Raw genomic sequence first — 19,987 nt, 5'->3', positions numbered from 1 at the left:
CTTTTCGTCAGCGCCAAACGTTTTATCTTACGGTTGACACTGGCCTTTTTTTCACAAGGAAAAACAAGCACGGATTGTCCGTGAGGAACAATATAAAAAACGGTGTCTTACATCCTGTACAGAAATTCGCCCATGAACCATTAGTCTTGCTATCAAAAGCATCGCGTAAGATGACGACGTAAAGATGTCTTCTGCGGTCATTACCGAAGGAAGCCATCAAAAATTGAGATTGACAGTAGCATTTAATCGATAACAGATTATGCACTTAAGAGAAGACGGTCCTAAATAAGGTTTGCATTGACGATCTCTGATCGACACTTTGTGTAATTTCGAAGTCACATTTTCAACAAGTTTTAAATACAGTGACCAAGTATAGGATCTTGTAACTCGCACCTTGAAAACGACTCATTGAATTTTACGCTCATCGATCATTGGTAAGGCCAAGCCTTACATGCTATTATTACTACGATGCTCACGTATGCATACCCAGTATGAACGACAGGGTTAATTAGAAATGAAAAGGTTTTACAGAATGTCCAAGGCGTATGGCATGCCGCCTTCAGATGCAGGATCGATTGTGATGAGATTGTGTAAGACGACGTTCTAAAAACACTATGCAAGAACTGCTTAAACGTCTTCAATAGATTAAGGACCAATGCGCGCTTTGCTGAAGGGTTCTTCTATACTAATTTTACAGTCACTAGAAACGCATTGAATATGCAACAGAAGTAGAAACAAAAACCTGCCTGCACAACGTCTTCGCGTAGGGTACTTTGCTTCATTTAGCGCGTGCAAGTTTGTGCACGAAATGAAAAATTATGAAAGCGTCGTGCAAATAATGACGTCCTTGGCGCTACCGTATCTATATATGAATGAGCTCAGTACGTTAATTAGATGGGTCAGAGCAAAAAAAGGCATACCCTTGATGATGTTTTTCCTGAGAAAAGGCGTTTCTTGATCGAGATCTGCTTTCGTTGGTAAAATGCTCATTTCGCGAAAGTTATTAGGGGCTGCCCCTGTGATGCGATAACCTCGCAAGATACGCGGTCTTCGATCTCTGGTGTTTTTTTCACTGTCCGTGGTTGAGTATCTTGTCGCGTTCAATTCCTCCTTAACCTAGAAATGAGGAAAAGTTAACATCTTAAGATCCCGTCGCACGTTTATGTAAATGTGCAATTAGATTATTAAGTTCGAATAGAGAATAGCTACACACATTTTAGAAGTAGCTGTGTAGTAGTAGCTTTTTCATCTTTTTTTTGACAAGGGAATTGTTGATGATCTGGCAAAGGCCGTTTCAAGTAAAATCAAACGATGAAAGCTGTTTATCGTAGTAAAAAACAAACGGCATGTAACTCAGGCGTATGGTGAAATTCGAATAGCCAATTAAAGTGCGTGCTTTTTTCTCAATATGCGAAGTCCCTAATGTAACCAACCTTTACTATTCTGGCCATTAGCTCGGCGGCGTTGTAGTTTCTATAATAGACAACATGTGGGTTTGTCTCGATTACGCTAAGCAGAATCTTACTTGGGATCGCCAACGCTGCCGGCTCAAGCCAGACCGCAATCTGAAAACAGTGCAAGTAGTATAGCTTGCAACATTTGCCTACCACTTGTATATATTGGTACAAACACACATCAAAATACAGAGATACAAAATACGTTCATTGCTATACTAAGTGACTAGGATAAAAATCGGTACGCTAAGTTACAGTTTTACGAATGAAACTACTATATATTCAGTAAATATAGTAACGTAATCAAGTGAGCACTAAGTAGTAAACTAAACAAACTTCAACAAATAATAAACAAAACGTTCATCAGCTAATAAAAAGTTTATATATTAGAGTCTTTTTTTTTTAGAGATGGAAATGAACAATTCGTCATACCTCAACGAGTTTAAGGGCATTCTCTATTAATAAGCTTTCTGAGACATGCGCCTGCGACGAACAACCCTGACCTTCGGTACGCTCAGGAAGAGACGAGTCCGTTGTGAAGTTTGTTAAAAAACGTGTGTTTCCTAGCAGATTTGCAGCCCTTGTAACAAAATGCTGTCCGCCTCCCTCTTTGTTCGTCAGGACATTTTCAACAAAAGCTCTTAACAGACCTGTGCCATGGGCTTCTGCACATTTTGCACACGCTGATAGAATGGCGCTCAGTTCTCCAACTATACCAATGTGAACAATTCGGTATAGAGATTACAATGTTAAAAAAGGTATTAAACACTGCAATCAAGGCGAAGTTTTTGTCCCAAAGATAAATTTTCGAAATAATTAGAAAATATAAATTTTTTTTAAAATTAATCTTACTGCATTTTCAAGCTCTTTCAATCCCACTCAACCCAGTTGTGCAAGCTACATATACCTGTAAAATTCGAGGCTAAGAGTCTTTTCCATGTGGGGTTTGCTTCAAGCGCGATGACCAGCTGATCTGGGTCGCATTCTTCTGTAAGTTTACGAAGAAGATGCTCCGATATCGGGGGATATATAGCTAGAAAGAAGCAAAAACATCTCTAAGGATTTCATGACTTTTTCCAACTTCTTTTTAAACCAGAATACGCGTAAATCGATAAGGATTGGGTATCATTTTATTCTTTCTTGCGTATGACTCTGTAAATAACCGTATTTTTGATACCTTATGTATCCGGACGTAAACGTTGGTTTGGGTGTTCTCATCAAGCTAGAATTATGGCTAAGTAAACGCATGTTCATGTTATTAAATAAGCAAAAAAGGTGTGGTACTAATAGTAGGTATGCATAAGTTGGAGGCGTGAGTGCTGATTATTGCTAAATGTCGAGTTATGAAATATTATCTTATACCCTATAAAAGATGGGGGGATGTACTGGGTTGTCGGAAAAGTATTGATCCTTGATATATCTAAACATGTTTAGAGACAAAAAAGGACACGATCAGTCCTGCCCCATTGAATCGAGGCCTCTGCATTTTTAACTTGTCGTCGGGCTTTATTTGAACCTAAAGAAAACCATAAACCTTCTAATGTGCTATTTTTCAGAGAAGGGCATATGAGTAAACATGCGAATGGAACGTGTGAACATGTGACTGTGTATGTGACTGCGATGCTGGTTTGCGGGTAAAAGCCAGAAAAGCCAATAGTACATATTTTCTTCTGATCTATCTGTAACACATCTGCGAATCTACCCCAAGAAGAAATGGGAATCAACCTTATTGGGCAGAGCACACGGCGGTGCTCACAATGACTTCTGCAATGACAATAGGTTGCATCCCTAGATCACGACAGGTCTGGATGTGTGGCCTATTCACGCGGATTTGTGCTGCAGGATGGCCTTAATGCGGGTATTGGATGTTGAAAGTAGTGCAAAGCTGTGAGGAAGCAATGAAGCACCCGACACGCGTACAAGGACATTGTGGTCCGACCAGCCTGTCAGCAGTCAGCCTGTTGTGGGGCTGAAGATACTGGCTACAAGATGAAAACATTTCGCGGGTAAGCGTAATCAAATATGATAGTATAAAAATAGTACGAAAAGCTGTGAAATGGACGTTCCTGCCAGCCGACGATGAAGTTCGCCTGAGTATACGTACATAAGAATATATATGGAATACATGATTCGCAAGTCGCATATTTGACACTGGTCACACATCTTAGGTCAAAATGAATCTAGTCGAGTCGGCATTGGCGTTATTTAAAGGTTCAAAGTTTGGGAGTGAATGCCTTTATTTTCACTTTTAGGTTCAAGATAAGAAGCCTTAAAAATAAGTGAAATTTTTGCAAAAATCCACTGTATTTACAATTTTATTACAATAAAGGCACAAATTCTGCCCAAATCCATTAAAGAATATATGCTATTTATAATCAAAATGCGGGGAAACAGCCCAAAGATAGTTATAATATTTTCGTTCAGGAAATTTCGATGTGGAAGAAGACTCGTATTGGTCATCAATTACGAAGGAAGAGAAGTTGATGAAATGATGTGGAAGTTGAGCAAAACCAACACGTGAGCAGCCATAATATCGCCAAGAAGCTAAATATCTGTCACGAAGCAGTTTTAAATCGGCTTAAGGAAACTAGCTACAAAAAAAAACGCATGTTTACGATGACTCGATCGTGTTTTCATCTTGTAAATTCTACAAACACGCGAACTCTTTCTGATGTGATTGATCACGATTGGAAACTGGGCAAATAAAAAAAATAATGCGTTCTACAATCTGTGGCGAAGCCTAGACGATGGTAAAGAATGTTATTTTATAAGTTTAGTGACATTGCGAAGGGATTGTGCACTGAGTTGCTGCCCCTTGGGAAAACGATTCATAGAAATTCTAGCTACTAGGATTACCTACTCAGGACAAAAATCGACCTGAACTAGTAACAGACGAGACATTGTCTTCCACCATGACAACGCCAGACCACATATATATATATATATATATGTATTTTAGCTAGCCGGCAAAAACTAAAAAGCGCTTGGACGTATAGAGCAGTTTCTGCACTATAAGGTTATCATATATTTCGGTCTTTGCAGAGCTCGTTCAGTAGCGTTAATTTAGTTTCAACAAAGAGAGTGAGAACTTCTGTAGCGATGGAATTATGGTGTTACTAAAAGCCGAAGGACCAAAAAATCATCGATCAGAATAGGGCATATTCTGTTTAGTCATATTTTCAGATAGATAACTATGTGCTTTAACCGTAACTTTAATAGTATTTCAACAATCCACTATGTCATAGCTAAATGTACCCTTCAGATAAATACTGTGACTTAAGTATTGTTTTTAATAAGACTGACTATTGAGTGTGAGTTGAAATTCATTTTTGAAAGACAACGGACTGGATCGATGCCATTCGTACAATTAAACATCTGTGCTTTAGCCCTAAAACTGCATTCCTCTTTTTAACCATTTAAATATTGTAAACGTTCCCTAATGTCATGATTTTGTTTTCCCCGAATCGCTGCGATGGCTGAGGGAGTTATTGTTTTCTCCTACCTGTTAGCTACAGATCAATCGGGTATATCAAGCAAAAAAAGCGAACAAGTATCCTGATGATCTGCCTTAGCGGTCCGGGAAAACAAAGAAGAACTGAATCAGACCTTCGCAGAATATTTCCGAAATACCACATTTTAGTGTGTCAAAGAAATATTACGTTACAAGCCGCGGTCATCTACACAAAGAGCAGCCTAATGCTATATTAAACCGTATAAGCCATATTCCTATTTCAGAAACGTGTCATCAGTAATCAAAAATTAATAATAATAATAATAATAGTAATAACTGTATTTCTGTGATTTCTGCATACCATTGCTATATGGCCTTCTAGTGCCGGTGCCTCTCCTATCGTTATAGTTGGCTCCATTCCGCCGTCTGCGCGCCCCGTCGTTGGCAACACGATTTCCTTGTCCAAGGTTATCGCCACCGTCACCGTTGTCGTTACTGCGATTTGTACTCCGTGCCTTTACGGCAGCTTTTGTGTTATTTGGATGGTTGGGTTGAAATGTGTTGGCTCCGCTGAACTCTCCCTCCAGGTTTCCCGCCCCACTGTTCTTAAGGCTACGGCTCTTCAACATTTGATCGGAATCTGCGCAGTATACCAATGAGTCACAGCCTAAATCGAACATTCGTTGCTGTCTGTGCAATTACGTATTTAGATTAGCACCTAGTCAGTAACGCACATTGCTGATTCATGACATGGTAGGTTGAACATAGGGCGTAGTAGATAACTTGATTTGCCATTCTCAGGTCGGATACTATGGCTATCACAATATTTAATTTGCGGGAATGGATATCGAGATAAGGAAATGTACGTAATGACCCCCTGTGGAAGATACGAAAAAGTTTGATGGAATCAACAAAGGTATAATATGATCTATTTAGCTAATCCCGGCCCAGTCGTATCTGTCACAATACTGCACGTTATGTGATAAGGCTTGAGCTATTCTCAAATAGCACAAGGATTTCTGGACACGCTGCTAATCTGTAACGATTCATCGCTTCAAAATGATACCAAACGGAAGATTAAGAGTCTTCACTCTGCACTGTAATGAACTACTAAGCGATACGGCTTTTTGAATATGCCGCTTTTTCGTATTTATATAATGTCTACTATAGGGCTTTATTGAAACAATGCATCATGCTTGCAAGGTAGGGTATTTTTTCCAATTTTAAGGAAGTCTCGGCATTTGGAATGACCCGGTTAACTGCTTTTCGATTCGGGCAGCATCACTTAGAAACGACACGCAGACCCTCAGTTTATTTTCAACAGTTTAATGTGTAGTCCCCGCTCGCAAACACCACGCCTCATGTGTATGTATTTGCTTAATGTGCTTAGTATGAAGCCAAGTCTTCCTGGCTTCGCCTCCTCGTAATTCCCACATTCAATATGATTGCTCCATATTTTGCTCTGGTATGCAACTGTTGTGACTACTAGGTACATTGAATGTTGTTGGAAAAACAATTAAGATGACTATTAGTTTATAATGAGTTAAATTAACCTTCTAAACGACACGTTGAACTTTATCGCTCTTGCATCTGTGGTCGCTTTAAGCACATTATCACAACAAGCCTTCGGTTAAATCAAACAAACGTATCTGTATCTATAGTAGGTGGAATTCTGTGCAACATAATGGCCATATTCCGCATCTACTATGTTCTAGAACATGTAATCATTCAGGTCCGATTCGCATGATTTGTGTTTTTACAGCCTTATATCGCCAGCGTTGTAGACATTTAAAAGGGTTTCCAATGTAATCTCATCGTCAGCGTACGATACAAGTCACCGGAAAGCCATGCAACACTGAATCGCAAAGCTAAATCCGCCAAACGATATTCACTAAGATAGCACAGGTGGATTGCTAGCGTGTTTGCCTGCGGTCGTTAGGGACGCTGCTAGCCCGAATTCGAGCGTAGACGCATCATTGTGCGCTGAGAGACACCAGTTCAAAGGAAGATCTTACGGGTCAAGTGTATGACGTAACACGAAAAACAGACTGTTTTGTCATCGATTATCTCGGCCGAATCACAAGCGGAGATAAGTATGTTATTCCGGTAGGTTCAGTTCATGATAGATCTAACCGATGGCCTCGGCCTAAATGAGATAAACAATAGCATGACTCGTAATTGTATACATTTACTATTCAAGTAATATAACTTTGTTCCTCTTTTTCTACGAAGGATAGTCTACTTGACGTTGACTAGAAATATTATGATTTCATAGGAAGAACAGAGAGAAGTCCCAAAATAACATTCCTAAGTAGCATTGGCCTGATGACTCAACTCTAATCTGAAGTGGGGCTTCATTAATGACCTTCGGTTGATTCTTGCCGATCAGTTAGCGGAAAGAATCGTCGATCCAGTTAACAAATCAATACGCCTCTTCTGATTCGTACTATCAAAAACTTCTGACAGATTGAAACGTTTACAATAAAAAACGAACGAGTTTCAGTCGAGAAGTTTCACACTCACCGTACAGCCCGTGGAGTGAACTTCGTGGCGAGTACGTCGAAGTGCAACTGCAGTTTCGCTATATAACAATGTAACGCAATACTCATAGATGAGTTACTAAAATTGAGATTGACGATTATAATCAAGCAGACAATGAACGACGACTACGAACTCTAACAAACACACCGTAATCGTTTTTTGTAATACTGTTTCAAAGTAATAGCGTGCGTCAACAGGACGGATAAGCGTCGGGCATCTAGATTGCCCTCGCCGCTCACAGTAGTTGACAAGTGTGCACTAATGCACCAACGATAGCGAAGTTTTCAAAAAGGGTTAGAATATGGCTGTCAATCGGTGATATAAACAAGCCCGTCCTCTGGTTCAGCGTCCTACTCAAAGGAACACTCGTTAACTGTGGTAAATTACGTAATATGATCGAGCTGTTGAACGGATTTACCGTGTACTTCATTCGGCAGCGGTAAAATTCGAATTTTGATTCGATTCCAGCCTACAATTGATCGTTACGTCTACTTTCGGAGTACACATGTATAAAATACGAGTTTTTTTTTTTACATGGAAAATATATACAATAGTTTTTTTTCTAAGCTTAATCCTTTTTTCTCCACGTTTTGTAAATTTTTTTCGAGTGTTTCAGTTCGGCATGTTTCATACACGTCTGTCAATAGATTATAGAAGCTTAGATTGACTACAGTTCAGCAGGCTTCTTGAAATTTTTTTCCCGCTCAGAATAACAGCTGAATATATACGTACAGAGGTCTATGTAAGGGGGGGCATCTAGCTGAGTCGAAGTATAAGTGATGTTCCATGTAAGAGATTTTTCTCGCATCAATCGATAGATTTCAACGGACTGCGTCAAATTATACGCACATACGAAATTTGATAGTTTGCGGTGAAAAATCGAATGTAGTCGTCTTCTAGCGAACGTTAATGAAGCTCTGTTGAAATTCATGTAGGATAGGTCGGTTCATCGGACAAGGCCGATCGAAATACTATACAGGATGCCTACCTTGCTATTGATTTCTAGAAAAACTCAAGATGGTACTCTATGTAGAGAGGTTTTCTTTGCAACGACCTGAGTCTAAAAGGATTCACACATCTTTATAGCAACGAAAATGAATATTTTACTCTGCGAAATGTAAAAGAGTTAATCTGATATGTGTTAGCCATTCTGTAAGAAGAAAATAAGCTAAGAAAAACCTTTACATAGATTATCGTCAATTTATATTTGACGAGAAATGCCGAAATGTTCGGTGGAAGATATGCCAACGGGCTGATTTAAAATACAGTGCATGAAAAGTAAATAGAAGAAAAACCGGATATGGGATCTACTTTCTTGCGAGTGCTAATCGTGATGAAAATGTGTTTCGAACCACCCTTAAGTATTTGTTTGACTACGCTTCTAAGATTCATTGGGAAGTTGTAACGGCTAGCGTGACGGACATGTTGACTCGTATTGAACACCTTTTTCCAAATGTTTCAATATGGAAAAAAATCTCTTCGATTTTTCCTATGGAAGTGTTCTTTGCACTTTTCCTTCACGTCAATGGGTAGATGTCGACAACTGAGTGAACAAGCAATGTATCTTCCTTCCATACTTAGATTAGTACATGAATCTTAATTGATATTATATGAACAAATAATAAAAAACACGGTATGTTTGTTTAATCAATGTGAGAATGGAAGGTGAGAATGCATTCTGACATAATTTTCTAACATATTTAAAATAAAAATAAACGAAAATAGCAAAGCGTAATTCTAGTCCTTATGCAAAATACCTAACCTACTTTCAGAGGAAAACTGCAAATATTAAGAAAAACATATATTCGAAAAATGTTTTAAACAAATTGGTAAGCTTTAGTGCCGTCTCATCAGTCCATTAATAAAAAATATCAAAGTATCACATTTGCATCCTCATTCACTAATCTGTACAACAATCTACTATATGGAAAAGAAAAAAAACCTTAAGCTGTTGAAGACGTTTCGGAAACAAAATCAATCTTTATTATTTGCATCGTACGTTAATATGCCTTACTAAAAAAATTTGAGAACCTGAAAAAATATTGACTGTGAAAACTGGTGACGCCGTAGTGGGCTGGCCGACTTGGTAACAGCGACGTTCATTCAGTGGAAGGTAGACTCGCCCCAAGCACATCCCCCTGATTTTGGTCGATCTTTAGGTCTCGACAACGACCCAGGAATGGAGTCAGTAGGTTAGCTGACTCTATTAGCTGCAAGCCAACTCGATTCACGTACGTCCCGGAGAAATCAAAGGCATGTCACGACAACGTCGCGCACACCGCGTCATGTTGAGGCAGCAAGCTAATGCTATGTGAGAGCCTAAAATCCTTGAATCCTAGTAACTTTCCGGAAACAGAATTGATACATCATATCTAAATATTTATAAAGAAGAAAAAGGAAAAAAAAAGAATAGATAAAATAATTTTAAAAAAAACGTGCTGAGGTCCCGAAAACGGAATTGAATGAACTTTACAAGTCAGCCAAAGGTCGACTCAATTTACTTACAGCCCTAAAAAAGCGGTCAATAGCCGACTCTTTTTGAGTGATAGAATTAACCCGTCGGTAACGGCGAACACCAAAAGGCCTCTTGTCTACATTATAAAGATCCATTTAAGCTTCCCACGTCACGACCTGGAGTTGGCCACGCCGTCTAGCGAGACCAGCGGCATTAAGTAAAACTAATGCAGTTCTAAACCTTGTTGATATGGCCAGCTGTTCCAGTTTGAGCCATTTTGTTGTCAACCGTTCCCATTTACAAAGTTTTAGCTCGTGAGAGCAGTCAATGATCATATATCCTTAGCAGGACTAATTGCTGGCCACAACACGAATAACCAATGAAGCCACTGGCGCGGCTCAGAGTTTCTAATTGACAACTCATGTTGACAACCCATCGAAATTACAAAACTATTTGCCAGTGACTTGGTCACTCGATGTTGATGTTAGATACAAGTAGGTAGCGCTAATGATAATGGTCCGGTGTAATTTTAGTCTTAAGATTTCCTTATTAAGCTATATATATTTGTTGCTAGTATAGCGCAAAATTGCTATTTCGGTGGAATCTATATCTGAACAAGGGAAGGTCACATCGAGCTTCGTTGCTACCAAAAGTCAATAGTATATATCAGATGCAATTAGAAGATGCCTTCAAAGCATGCCACTCACAGTAAGTGATCTCTCTATCCGCCTTTCTCCTGGCTTTATCGGCTATGGGTTTGAGCGACACAGTTACCCTAATATTATGAATATGTCCAATTCGTTCTAGTTAGCATATAGAAGAATGCACCTGCCTCATGATTTTATCCTTGACGCATGCAAAACGGGTTCAGTCTAACCAAATGTGCCATAAACGCCGCCATCTTGCATCTTCTGTCTATCATGTATATACAAGAGGTAAACGCAAATACGCACCTTTATCCGATCCGAATTCTCGATACGAATTTTTCAGCCCGGCACAACTTTCGACTCAGTTCAGACAGACCGCACTGGTTTCCCCCGCAAGGCCTCAACGGTCACTATTTAAACTTGCTGTAAATATCCTTACGCCTATTTTCTATTTTTGAGTAAAGCAAAGGAATACACATGTACGATATTTAGCAAAACAAAAACATAATTGTAATTTAAAATCTTCAACGTTGCTGATCACTTGCCGAAAGTCAGCTGTAAGAAACTGGTTGCTCTTGTTGTCAGATCTAACAGGACGACAGCAGCAGTAACGAAATGAAAAATTGCTGAACCAAGCAAAGAAAACCCATTATCTAATGATTTTATTCTTGAAATTGTTTTTTTTTTTTACAACTAAATGTGCCATTGCTATAAGATCTCCACTAACTAGATGGGACTAAAATTCAAGACAACAGATAAACGATCATTATTAAGGCAAAATAACTCCCAATCTTGCCATCTCCTAATTCGCAAGCTTTTACAAATCATAAATTGTATCCAGGAACGAAATTAACTGTCGACTTATCCATAGAGAGCATAGCGCCCGTATTGCAATACTTACCTATCGTTAACAAAAGCTTCGGTCAAAATAAAATCGACTGCCTTTTCTCGTTAGCTACTGGCTAACAAACACCGTCTTTGCGTCATGTAAGCACATATCCGTTTGTGGTTATACGCGCTGCACGGCGTTTAGCATGCAGCGGACAGCTTCTCCCCTTTCACTCATTATCAGCCGTACGATATAGGGCCACTGCGAGAATAAGCCACGTAATAACGCACGGCAGCGGCGGCGGCAGCAGTAAGCCTATCTAGATAGTTTAGGGAGAAAGGGTACCTTCGTTTACATAACGTAAGCGTCTGTAGTCGTGCGAGCGCAACTCACGTGATACAGTCATTTCCGCTGCTGCTGCTGCTGCTGCTGCTGCTGCTGCTGCTGCTGCTGCTGGTCTTAACCAGCAACAGCAAAGATAAAAAATTAAGAAATCCCGGTTCTACTAACACAAAAGCAGTTGTGCGTCACACTCTGCAGTGCAGGTAACAGAAAAAGTGCGAGTTAGTCAAGTAGTTCTGTACTTACTTATTAATTATCGTGTAGATTTTTTAGTAAAGAAAAGTGTGGCGGCGGCAGCATCGCACCGTGGGATAGCGCAGTGTCGTTATAAGTTTTGATGTTGTTATTGTACCTGTCTTTTCAGACGGATCAATCGAAGTATTTCCTAAGTTTATTTATGCAATAGGCACACGTTTATCATATTATACACAGCGGCACTGTTTAAAAAGGGCTGAATAAAGTCTCCGCCAATTTCATTAATTTTATGTTTTATACTAACAGATATGGCGCCACTATTCGAAAAATTAGCGTTTGATACAACTCAAAGAAGCTGAACGTGCTCCGCTACTTTTTGAATCAAAGCATTTGTCTTATAGTCGATGTTATCATACGTAGTAGATAGATTACTTCAAATCGTTCGTGTTTCCAAAACGATAAGAACGCGACAGGGGCATGCGCCTAACCCAAAAGGACACGTTGTAAATTTTTCATTGATTTACGCAGGAAAATAATGGCTGGAGTAGGCAGTTAACATTGCTTTATTAAAACCTATTTTGAGGCAGAACTGAACGAAATGTACCACAAACTACCCGCAAAATCTCAACTAAATGAACCTTTCGAGGACTCCATTTTTCTGTTTTGATTATAATACCTACTTCAAAAGCTTAGCTGGTGAATGCAGCAGCAGCGCCTGGCTTGCCTAGGTTTTGTCCGTAAGAGTACCGATGCGTCGTACTATGAACCGAACTGAATTGGTAATGTTGAACTGGACGTAAGTTTCTTGCTGTAGTCGATAGCTGACACGAACATTGCGTACGTGTATAATGGCTATATCGAATTTACTAACTTATACAGCAACTATCGACGCTTCTTTTTCTATTAATGCTATTAATACTGTTTAAAACAATATATTTCGTCTGCTCTTGTCCCTTAGCACGAAATATTACTGGTTGTTCGCCGTATTTAACCGCTGCAACATTGTCTGCTCACTATTAATGGTCCTCCCCAGCAACTGAACGTAATTGCTGACTCTACACTTGCGCATTATATCTATCCGTATGCAATGGCGAATGACTCATTTCGTTTGTTGACGCATGCCTCTTTTGATTCCATCGAAGCGTTCCATGTCCTCCTCCCCGCTTACTGTTTGCTTTCGCGTCGGAAAGTAGCGATATCTATTCGAGCGCAACACATGTTTGGTGGCCGTAGTACCAGTCGCCGCACCGCCTTATCATAGCTCTGTTATTATTTGGCACGGTTCTCTTACTACTCCAGACAAGCGTGACGCCGTACCCCTGACTTAGTCGCTATCATCGGGTCTGTCGCTAGACGCCAGCCAGGGACTTGGTTTTCCTATTGTGACTCCCATCTATTGTTAAGCTGGGCACCCTCCTTTCCTCTCTTGGCGGCAGTATATCGGCCTCATATTAACGTCACTGTCCCGGCTCTCATGCCGCCTACTTCCCCTGCCCCATTATCCCACAGGCGGCCTGCTCTTCAAGTTCAATTTGTGTACAGCGACGACGAGATCTCTAATCACCATAGTTGCAAACTCGTTTCTTACGCGCTGGCCTTTGTTCCGCTCTTACCGCACCAGCTTACAGCGAAGTGACAAATATGGACCTCTTAAGTGAGTGATGACCAGGTGTCCAGACGTCACAGACCACATATCGGAGAGTGTATAGAGGAAATTGCAACTGCGGAAATTTCTCCCATATTCTGTATTACGCGTCGCCCGTAGGCCAGTTTTTCACACCCAAGTACAGCTACCACACACGTCCCAGCTTGTGAAATTTAACCTTCCAAAAAAAGCAACGTCAACAGGACTACGGGGAGGGTGTTCGTGTTCGACAACGGGGCACATCTTGCATATTATCGGGATTGCCACACACAGGCAGAGACTGTGCACGACAACGGTGAGCTTATCTAGACTATACACAACAAATAATCTATAATCGCTTAAGTACGTTTGCCATGTTTCGGTGCGTATGGGCAAAAAGTATACAGGTTTAGCTGTGTATACAGCGATAGATAAAATCCTATTTTATGTAGAAGAGCGTATTATGTGTGACTCTGTGATTATTTTAGTCTGTAACGATAGTTGGTGTCTCCTATCATCCATGTTAATTATTATCGACATTTGTTTAGGCACTGATAATCGTTTGAAGTGGCGATAGTGCCCAAGCGAAATATCAGTTACACGTGGCCATCCAGTTTCCTGTTTTGCTTAGCCTGATCTGACCATCAATATTGTTCGGAGACTATCGTATCATAGAATAACCGTACTGCGGAACGACTACGAATTAAGATTAAGCACTGCACGTAAAATTGGGGCAACGGTGCTCCCGAAAAGTTCGTCCACTGCAAAAAAATCGCCCAACATCAATGAACCGAATAGAGATGTATATAAGTATACACTCAATAAACGCGTAATGTCATGTAGAAAATGAATTTATACGGAAACAATGCAATCCGCCCATTCCAACGAACCCTTATCAGGTATCCTCTGAGGATACCTTTGCTGAGCTTAACATATGTTCTCATATAAATAGCCCGCCTATACATAGCTATTTAGACGGTTCACACGTGTTGGAATTAACTACGTTATCTATACCTGACATTCTAACGTTGAACGAGCTGCGAAGTCAATTTGTCTGTTCTACGTTTATATAATCCTGTAATCACGCTTTAACGGAAAGCAGATTCTGCATGTAGGCTTGACGGATATCTGTAGCCAAAGGTTTTTCCTAACGGACACGTCTCGATAACACCCACTGTTTTGAAACCGGCGTGGTCAAGTAAATTATAAAGTTCCATAGTCCAGCTCAAAGTTTTAAGCCGTTTACCTATCCTAAGCAAACTGTTATCAAAGATTCACGAAGTCACCATCGCATGTCCGAAATAAACAATGGAAAAATTAGAAGCAATACTATTTTAGCCACGGTCTCATTCAGAACTGCAAATGCACCAAGCTGTCTATCAATAGGAAACGTTCATTATAGTTCATAGAGTAAACATGTGCAATTGTCAAAAAAGATACAGTTACAAACATGTAAACCGTCATCTAGACCAATCATAAACCCAAGTTGTTTTAGGTTAGTCTCAGATAATGTAAGAAGCATAGTTTTGCGAGCGTATACACGGCACTATATATGTATTGGGTTATTCGTACTATAATGCGAAACTACGCATGGCACATAGCCGTGCCGGCTGCTAAGTTCCCCCAACATTATTTGCCTCTGCTATTGGCAGCGATTGTACAACCGGCACAAAAACCAAATATTTATAGAACCACTACAGTGGCCGGATTATTATTCGCTGCGGATGGCTTTCGTATCCCGACTCATCATAACAACGCCAACAGCTGCGGCGGCCGTGACGGCTGCTAAGTTCCCAACACTATTTGCCTCCGCTATTAGCAGCGATTGTGCAGCCGGCACAAAACCAAATATTTATAGGACCACTACAGTGGCCGGATTATTATTCGCTGCAGATGGCTTTCGTATCCCGACTCATCATAACAACGCCAACAGCTGCGGCGGCCGCTGCTATATGATCTGGCTATGAGGAATTAATCTAAAAAGTTCGATATTAGGATTGGTTACAAGAAAGGGGCTAAGAACGTTATTCGAGGATCGTAGTTGCGTTCATTTTTAATTACTACATTATTGTCTACCTTTTACACTAGCAATCGGAAAGTACGGCGTTTGCGGTACGCTGGATCGTATTTGACTGGGACACTAGTGCATTCAGTATTAATTTGAATATATACGTACTGTTCGATAGTCCGCACCACACTGGACAGACAGCGCGGCATCAAGACATAACATTTTTGTAGCATTTGGGTTTTTCACGCTTTCACTGGATTCTCCTATTCGAAAACACAGGACCTGTGAGAAGGTCGGTTCGTCTATGTGCTTGTATCATGGCCGGGTGTCCTCGCTTAGCTTACCATTTCCCTACTTTTGACCCTCTCCTTTACCAAGCGGTCCGTGAGTTCAACCTCGCGGCTCGAGTTTGATCGAACTAGCCACCGTGAGTTTAAGGTTTGCTTTCCGTGTAACAAAGAAAACCGACTTGCCAAGCATCACAACCGTTCAACAGATGTACACAGTAAGCAAAGCATATTTTGGCTAACCTCAACGTGCCATTGACAAATGAAAGCGTGATTTATTAGCACTAATCACACCTCTATAACATCCTATATATTTTGAAGTGATATGAGTAAGTGGTGGTAAGGTAAGGTGCAATCTTATTGACCGCTGAGCTAATATACAGGAACCGTTCTAGCATATCTTGTCTGTGCGTGTGGCAGAACATTATACTTAAAGGTTCTATGGCACAGCAAGGGCATGATGAAATAGATGATCATCGTCTATTCGTAACGCACATTTTCGGGGCCAGAAGTAAGCGAATGTCTTCGTCAGAAGGACAGATACTGCAGTATAGCGGTGTACAGTACTGATGCCTTGCCTTCAGCATGTCACCTCGGATAACTGGCCAATATGATTACGTAACTTATAGCCCAGTAGGATTGCTTAGAACAACTGTTTAATACCAGTTGCCTGCAGGTGGAATAACTGGCTGGTTGACAGAACATGTGTTCTGTCCTTCAGCAGGCTTGCTTGAGTCGATACCGATCGATCTCTTACTCGATAACTGGCCTCTATTATAATCGCTCAGTTAATTCGACCGTTTGACGCACAACGCGAGCCTCACAGAGGTTTCGGATGTGAAACTCAATGCGATTATTTATTTACGTACTCGATAAGAGATACGGTTTACGGCAATTGCAATGAACGCTCTGAGTCCCAGATATACGAACTGTATCGTGTGAACCAGATAAAATAATAATACAATAGAAGTAAATAGGTGTAGCTTTGTTGAATCAGGTCTTCTCGCGTCTGTCGTAGCATCAGCTATTCAACGCAAGGCTAGGGAAATGATGATACAAGAAAAACGTATGTATGCAATAGAAACGTGGACAAGAGCAAGAAGGAAAATGCAAATGTATTAGAATCTGTCTGATCATCACCATCATCGTGGATGTCTACCATCGATGGACCTAGGAACCGCGCAAATGCTACCTCGAAAATAATGTGTTCAAATTATGAACTATCGTTAGGTTCATAGCATTAAATAATAATCTTACGTTTACTGATTTAGTTATAATAGAACGAGCAATGTGAAAGTTCGCATTAAGGGTTAACTAGACATTTGAAATTTAGATACACGATTCACTTTTAACCCGCTACTCTTTTTGGCGTAGATTTGGCAATGCCAAGTCCTAACCCGTTGCTCCGCTTTGAGCTGAGTGCATAAATGTTCCAGAGACACACACACCTACGCGCCAGACTGGTGATGGAATTAAAGCCACCATTTTGTGCAGCCCGCATTACTAATTTCTGGAACTGAGTAGAAGCGGCGCTTGCTCAAAGGTAAAACGTTATCGCATAGTCACTTGTTAGAAACCGCTTTATTTACATTGTAAAGCTGTTCCACACTTGATGATCGTGTATGAAACAGGGCCAATGTATGTCACAATACAGCAATAGAAAGGCAAAAACGCCTTTTTAACATGCGTCATTTGGTTGTCTATTCGTTCTATTCAAGCCCTGTCCACATGTAATTGCTTAAATGTTACCTTAACTGGGCCGAATTTTCGAGGAACTGTCGTTTTCACTTCTATCTACCACTCTTTTCTACCGAGCTATTACCAAAGTCTGAAATTTAAGTTAAGCCTTCTCAAAACGAAAAAGGTTAAATAACTTTTTATAGAAAATCTATTTTAACTCCTAACAATGCCTATGGTGCACTACAGGATATTTCGAAGATTATATAGCAATTAATGTACGGGTAATTATGTATGTAGCAATTAATAAAGCTTTCGGCTATTGATCCGCTATATTCACAATTTAGAGTTCAGCAGCATGAATAACCTCGACTAAATCGAAAAAAGGGTCATTTGGTGATCGTATGAAAAGCCTATTTTTTGTCCTTATGGGACCTATGGGATAAGCTGTCACATCATATGACTGCTAATATGTTCTAATCTTTCATACTTTTAGTCGTAATTCCACCTTGACGTGCACTCATGTGATTTGCCCTCATCTAACAACCGTGATTATTTGTATTATATATATTAAGCAAATTAATCGGTTCATGAGTACAATCAGGCGGCCTAATAAAAAGATTTATACCTAATTTACCAGTTTTATCGAACCTATAAAATTCATATTGTGGTTCTGTGAAAGATGGCGATATTATACTCTGTAAAATTTGCTATAACTATACTAGATGAAAATTACAACGAGTGTAAATAATTTATATTCATAAAAACTAAGGTTTAACAATCACCTAAAGAGCGTTAAGCTTTTTAAGGTGAAATTTAGACTCCACTGCTACGTTTAGAGTATTAAGAATATGTATCTAATAAGTATACGTACGTCTATGCGTTTGCCTCAACTGAAACTGGGTAATATTCAAAGAAACCAGAGCCTGCATGCAAATGATATTGGTACTGCACGATTTACTGTTGTTGCTATATTCCTTATCATTATTACCATTTTCAGATGAGTTACCCACAACAAAATTACTACCCGCCGACTCAGCCCTGTTTTACTCAACCGGGATATCCACCACCAGCCCAGCCGGGTTACTATCCCCCCCCACAGCCCGGATATCAGCCTGGTTACGTCCCATCGGCGGTGCCCGCACAAACAGTGTATGTGATATTTTGATTCTAGAAGAAGCTATAGCTGCTTGGAAAAGATATTTGCAAGCAACGAAGAAACTGACGGATAGGGCGACATTATATAATAGCTTGTTCGGGTTTTGTGAAAGAAGTGTGGGGCATTCACATTATTCAGAGTTTTAACATTTAATTTCTTTATGTAGTGTAGGCGCGATAATTGTTTTGCGCTTATTTGGATGTGAGTCGAATTCGAGAACAGGATTGAGTGCCAGGCTCAGTCATGAAATTATAGTCTGCAGAACCATATTTGAGGCTTTCCTGGATATACAGAAAGTGTCAATTTAGGTGGTAGCTAAGCAAATAGATCATAAATGGAGGAAATGCAATGTTGCCGAATGAAAGTGGCATGAAACAGCATGATCACACACTGCTCTCGTTGAATATACCCGACCTTTTAAAACGAACTTAAACCTTCAGGCCACCAATAGCCGCTGGAAACTGTGCACAAGAAGGATTGGCTAGGTAGAAGTAAAGTATACCAGAAAATATACAATATCTCTTCTGATAAGATCAGTAACACTAAAATGATCAACAGCATACACGTACGCAAAAACGTACGGGCCAAACTGAAGCAAGATTTAATTACTCTACATGATTCTTTGAGCATCATTGATTAAATGGAGTCGTCATGCTTTTTCAGAGTTGTGCATGACCATCGGCCGCAAGAGGATAACTTTTGGAAGAACAGCTGCCTATGTGCTTTGTGCTTAGCACTATGTTGTTGGTGCTGTGATAATTAGATAGGTTCAATATCAACTCAGCGGAAAAGGGGCGACCTTATGTCGGTTTATTGCGACTCCCACAAGCCAGGAGCCACCCGATTGACATCTGTCGCCGACTGTGCGGTGTATAATGCCCAAACACTGTATAAATTATCAATAGCAGATATTTTTATGATGTTATATTATACGATAAAGATACATATTGTTATTTGAATAGACTTTTTATTACAGCACAAATAAACGTGTGCAATGATGATGTACAATCTAATATAAACAACGCAATAATAATAAATCAGTATAACACTAGTTTGCTTACATACTCAATAGTGATCATTACAATATATCTATAATCATATGGAACTCAATGCCGACAGAAATTTGAAGCTCGCTTCAAGACAAAATAAACTATGCACAAAACGTAAACTATATTTGATTGAGTTTTTTTTATTTGAATTTTGAAAATGAATTTGAAAAACTGCTATGTGAAAACGATCTAAAGAGCTTTAGCTTGACGGGAAAAGATTTATATATATATGTATATCGCAAAGGAGCTGAAAGGTAGGTGGAAATAGT

The 19,987-nt window shown here is 39.9% G+C and overlaps 1 protein-coding gene and 1 long non-coding RNA gene across 17 annotated transcripts in view; one reads left to right on the top strand and one right to left on the bottom strand.

Annotated features, from left to right (window-relative positions):
- LOC111249052 (NFX1-type zinc finger-containing protein 1-like) overlaps positions 1-11,661 on the bottom strand; it is a 30,786-nt gene extending 19,125 nt beyond the window's left edge. The window contains exons 1-8 of one of the 6 annotated variants that reach the window (XM_086988016.1): positions 11,450-11,660; positions 10,855-10,996; positions 7,429-9,818; positions 5,267-5,595; positions 2,362-2,487; positions 1,887-2,164; positions 1,434-1,565; positions 921-1,116 (exon numbers count right to left, since the gene is read on the bottom strand). In XM_086988016.1, the coding sequence (XP_086844142.1) occupies positions 921-1,116; positions 1,434-1,565; positions 1,887-2,164; positions 2,362-2,487; positions 5,267-5,595; positions 7,429-7,514 (1,147 nt within the window). In that variant the 5' untranslated portion in view covers positions 7,515-9,818; positions 10,855-10,996; positions 11,450-11,660. Of the gene's footprint in view, positions 1-920; positions 1,117-1,433; positions 1,566-1,886; positions 2,165-2,361; positions 2,488-5,266; positions 5,596-7,428; positions 9,819-10,854 lie in introns of all 6 variants that reach the window. The other 5 variants (XM_086988017.1, XM_086988018.1, XM_086988020.1 and 2 more) reach the window with 5 other exon arrangements.
- Positions 1-19,842, top strand: part of LOC111248715 (uncharacterized) — a 31,176-nt gene extending 11,334 nt beyond the window's left edge. The window contains exons 1-5 of one of the 11 annotated variants that reach the window (XR_015327048.1): positions 11,908-11,922; positions 12,084-12,097; positions 13,424-13,854; positions 18,511-18,662; positions 19,333-19,842. This is a non-coding gene — a long non-coding RNA (uncharacterized LOC111248715). The other 10 variants (XR_015327050.1, XR_015327046.1, XR_015327049.1 and 7 more) reach the window with 10 other exon arrangements.
- Positions 19,843-19,987: the final 145 nt, after the last annotated feature.

Source organism: Varroa destructor, unplaced genomic scaffold (genome assembly GCF_002443255.2).
Source record: "Varroa destructor unplaced genomic scaffold, Vdes_3.0 BEIS01000004.1, whole genome shotgun sequence".
Classification (NCBI taxonomy): domain Eukaryota; kingdom Metazoa; phylum Arthropoda; class Arachnida; order Mesostigmata; family Varroidae; genus Varroa; species Varroa destructor.
Note: the sequence above shows the minus strand (reverse complement) of the source record. Positions and strands in the feature narration are given on the sequence as shown.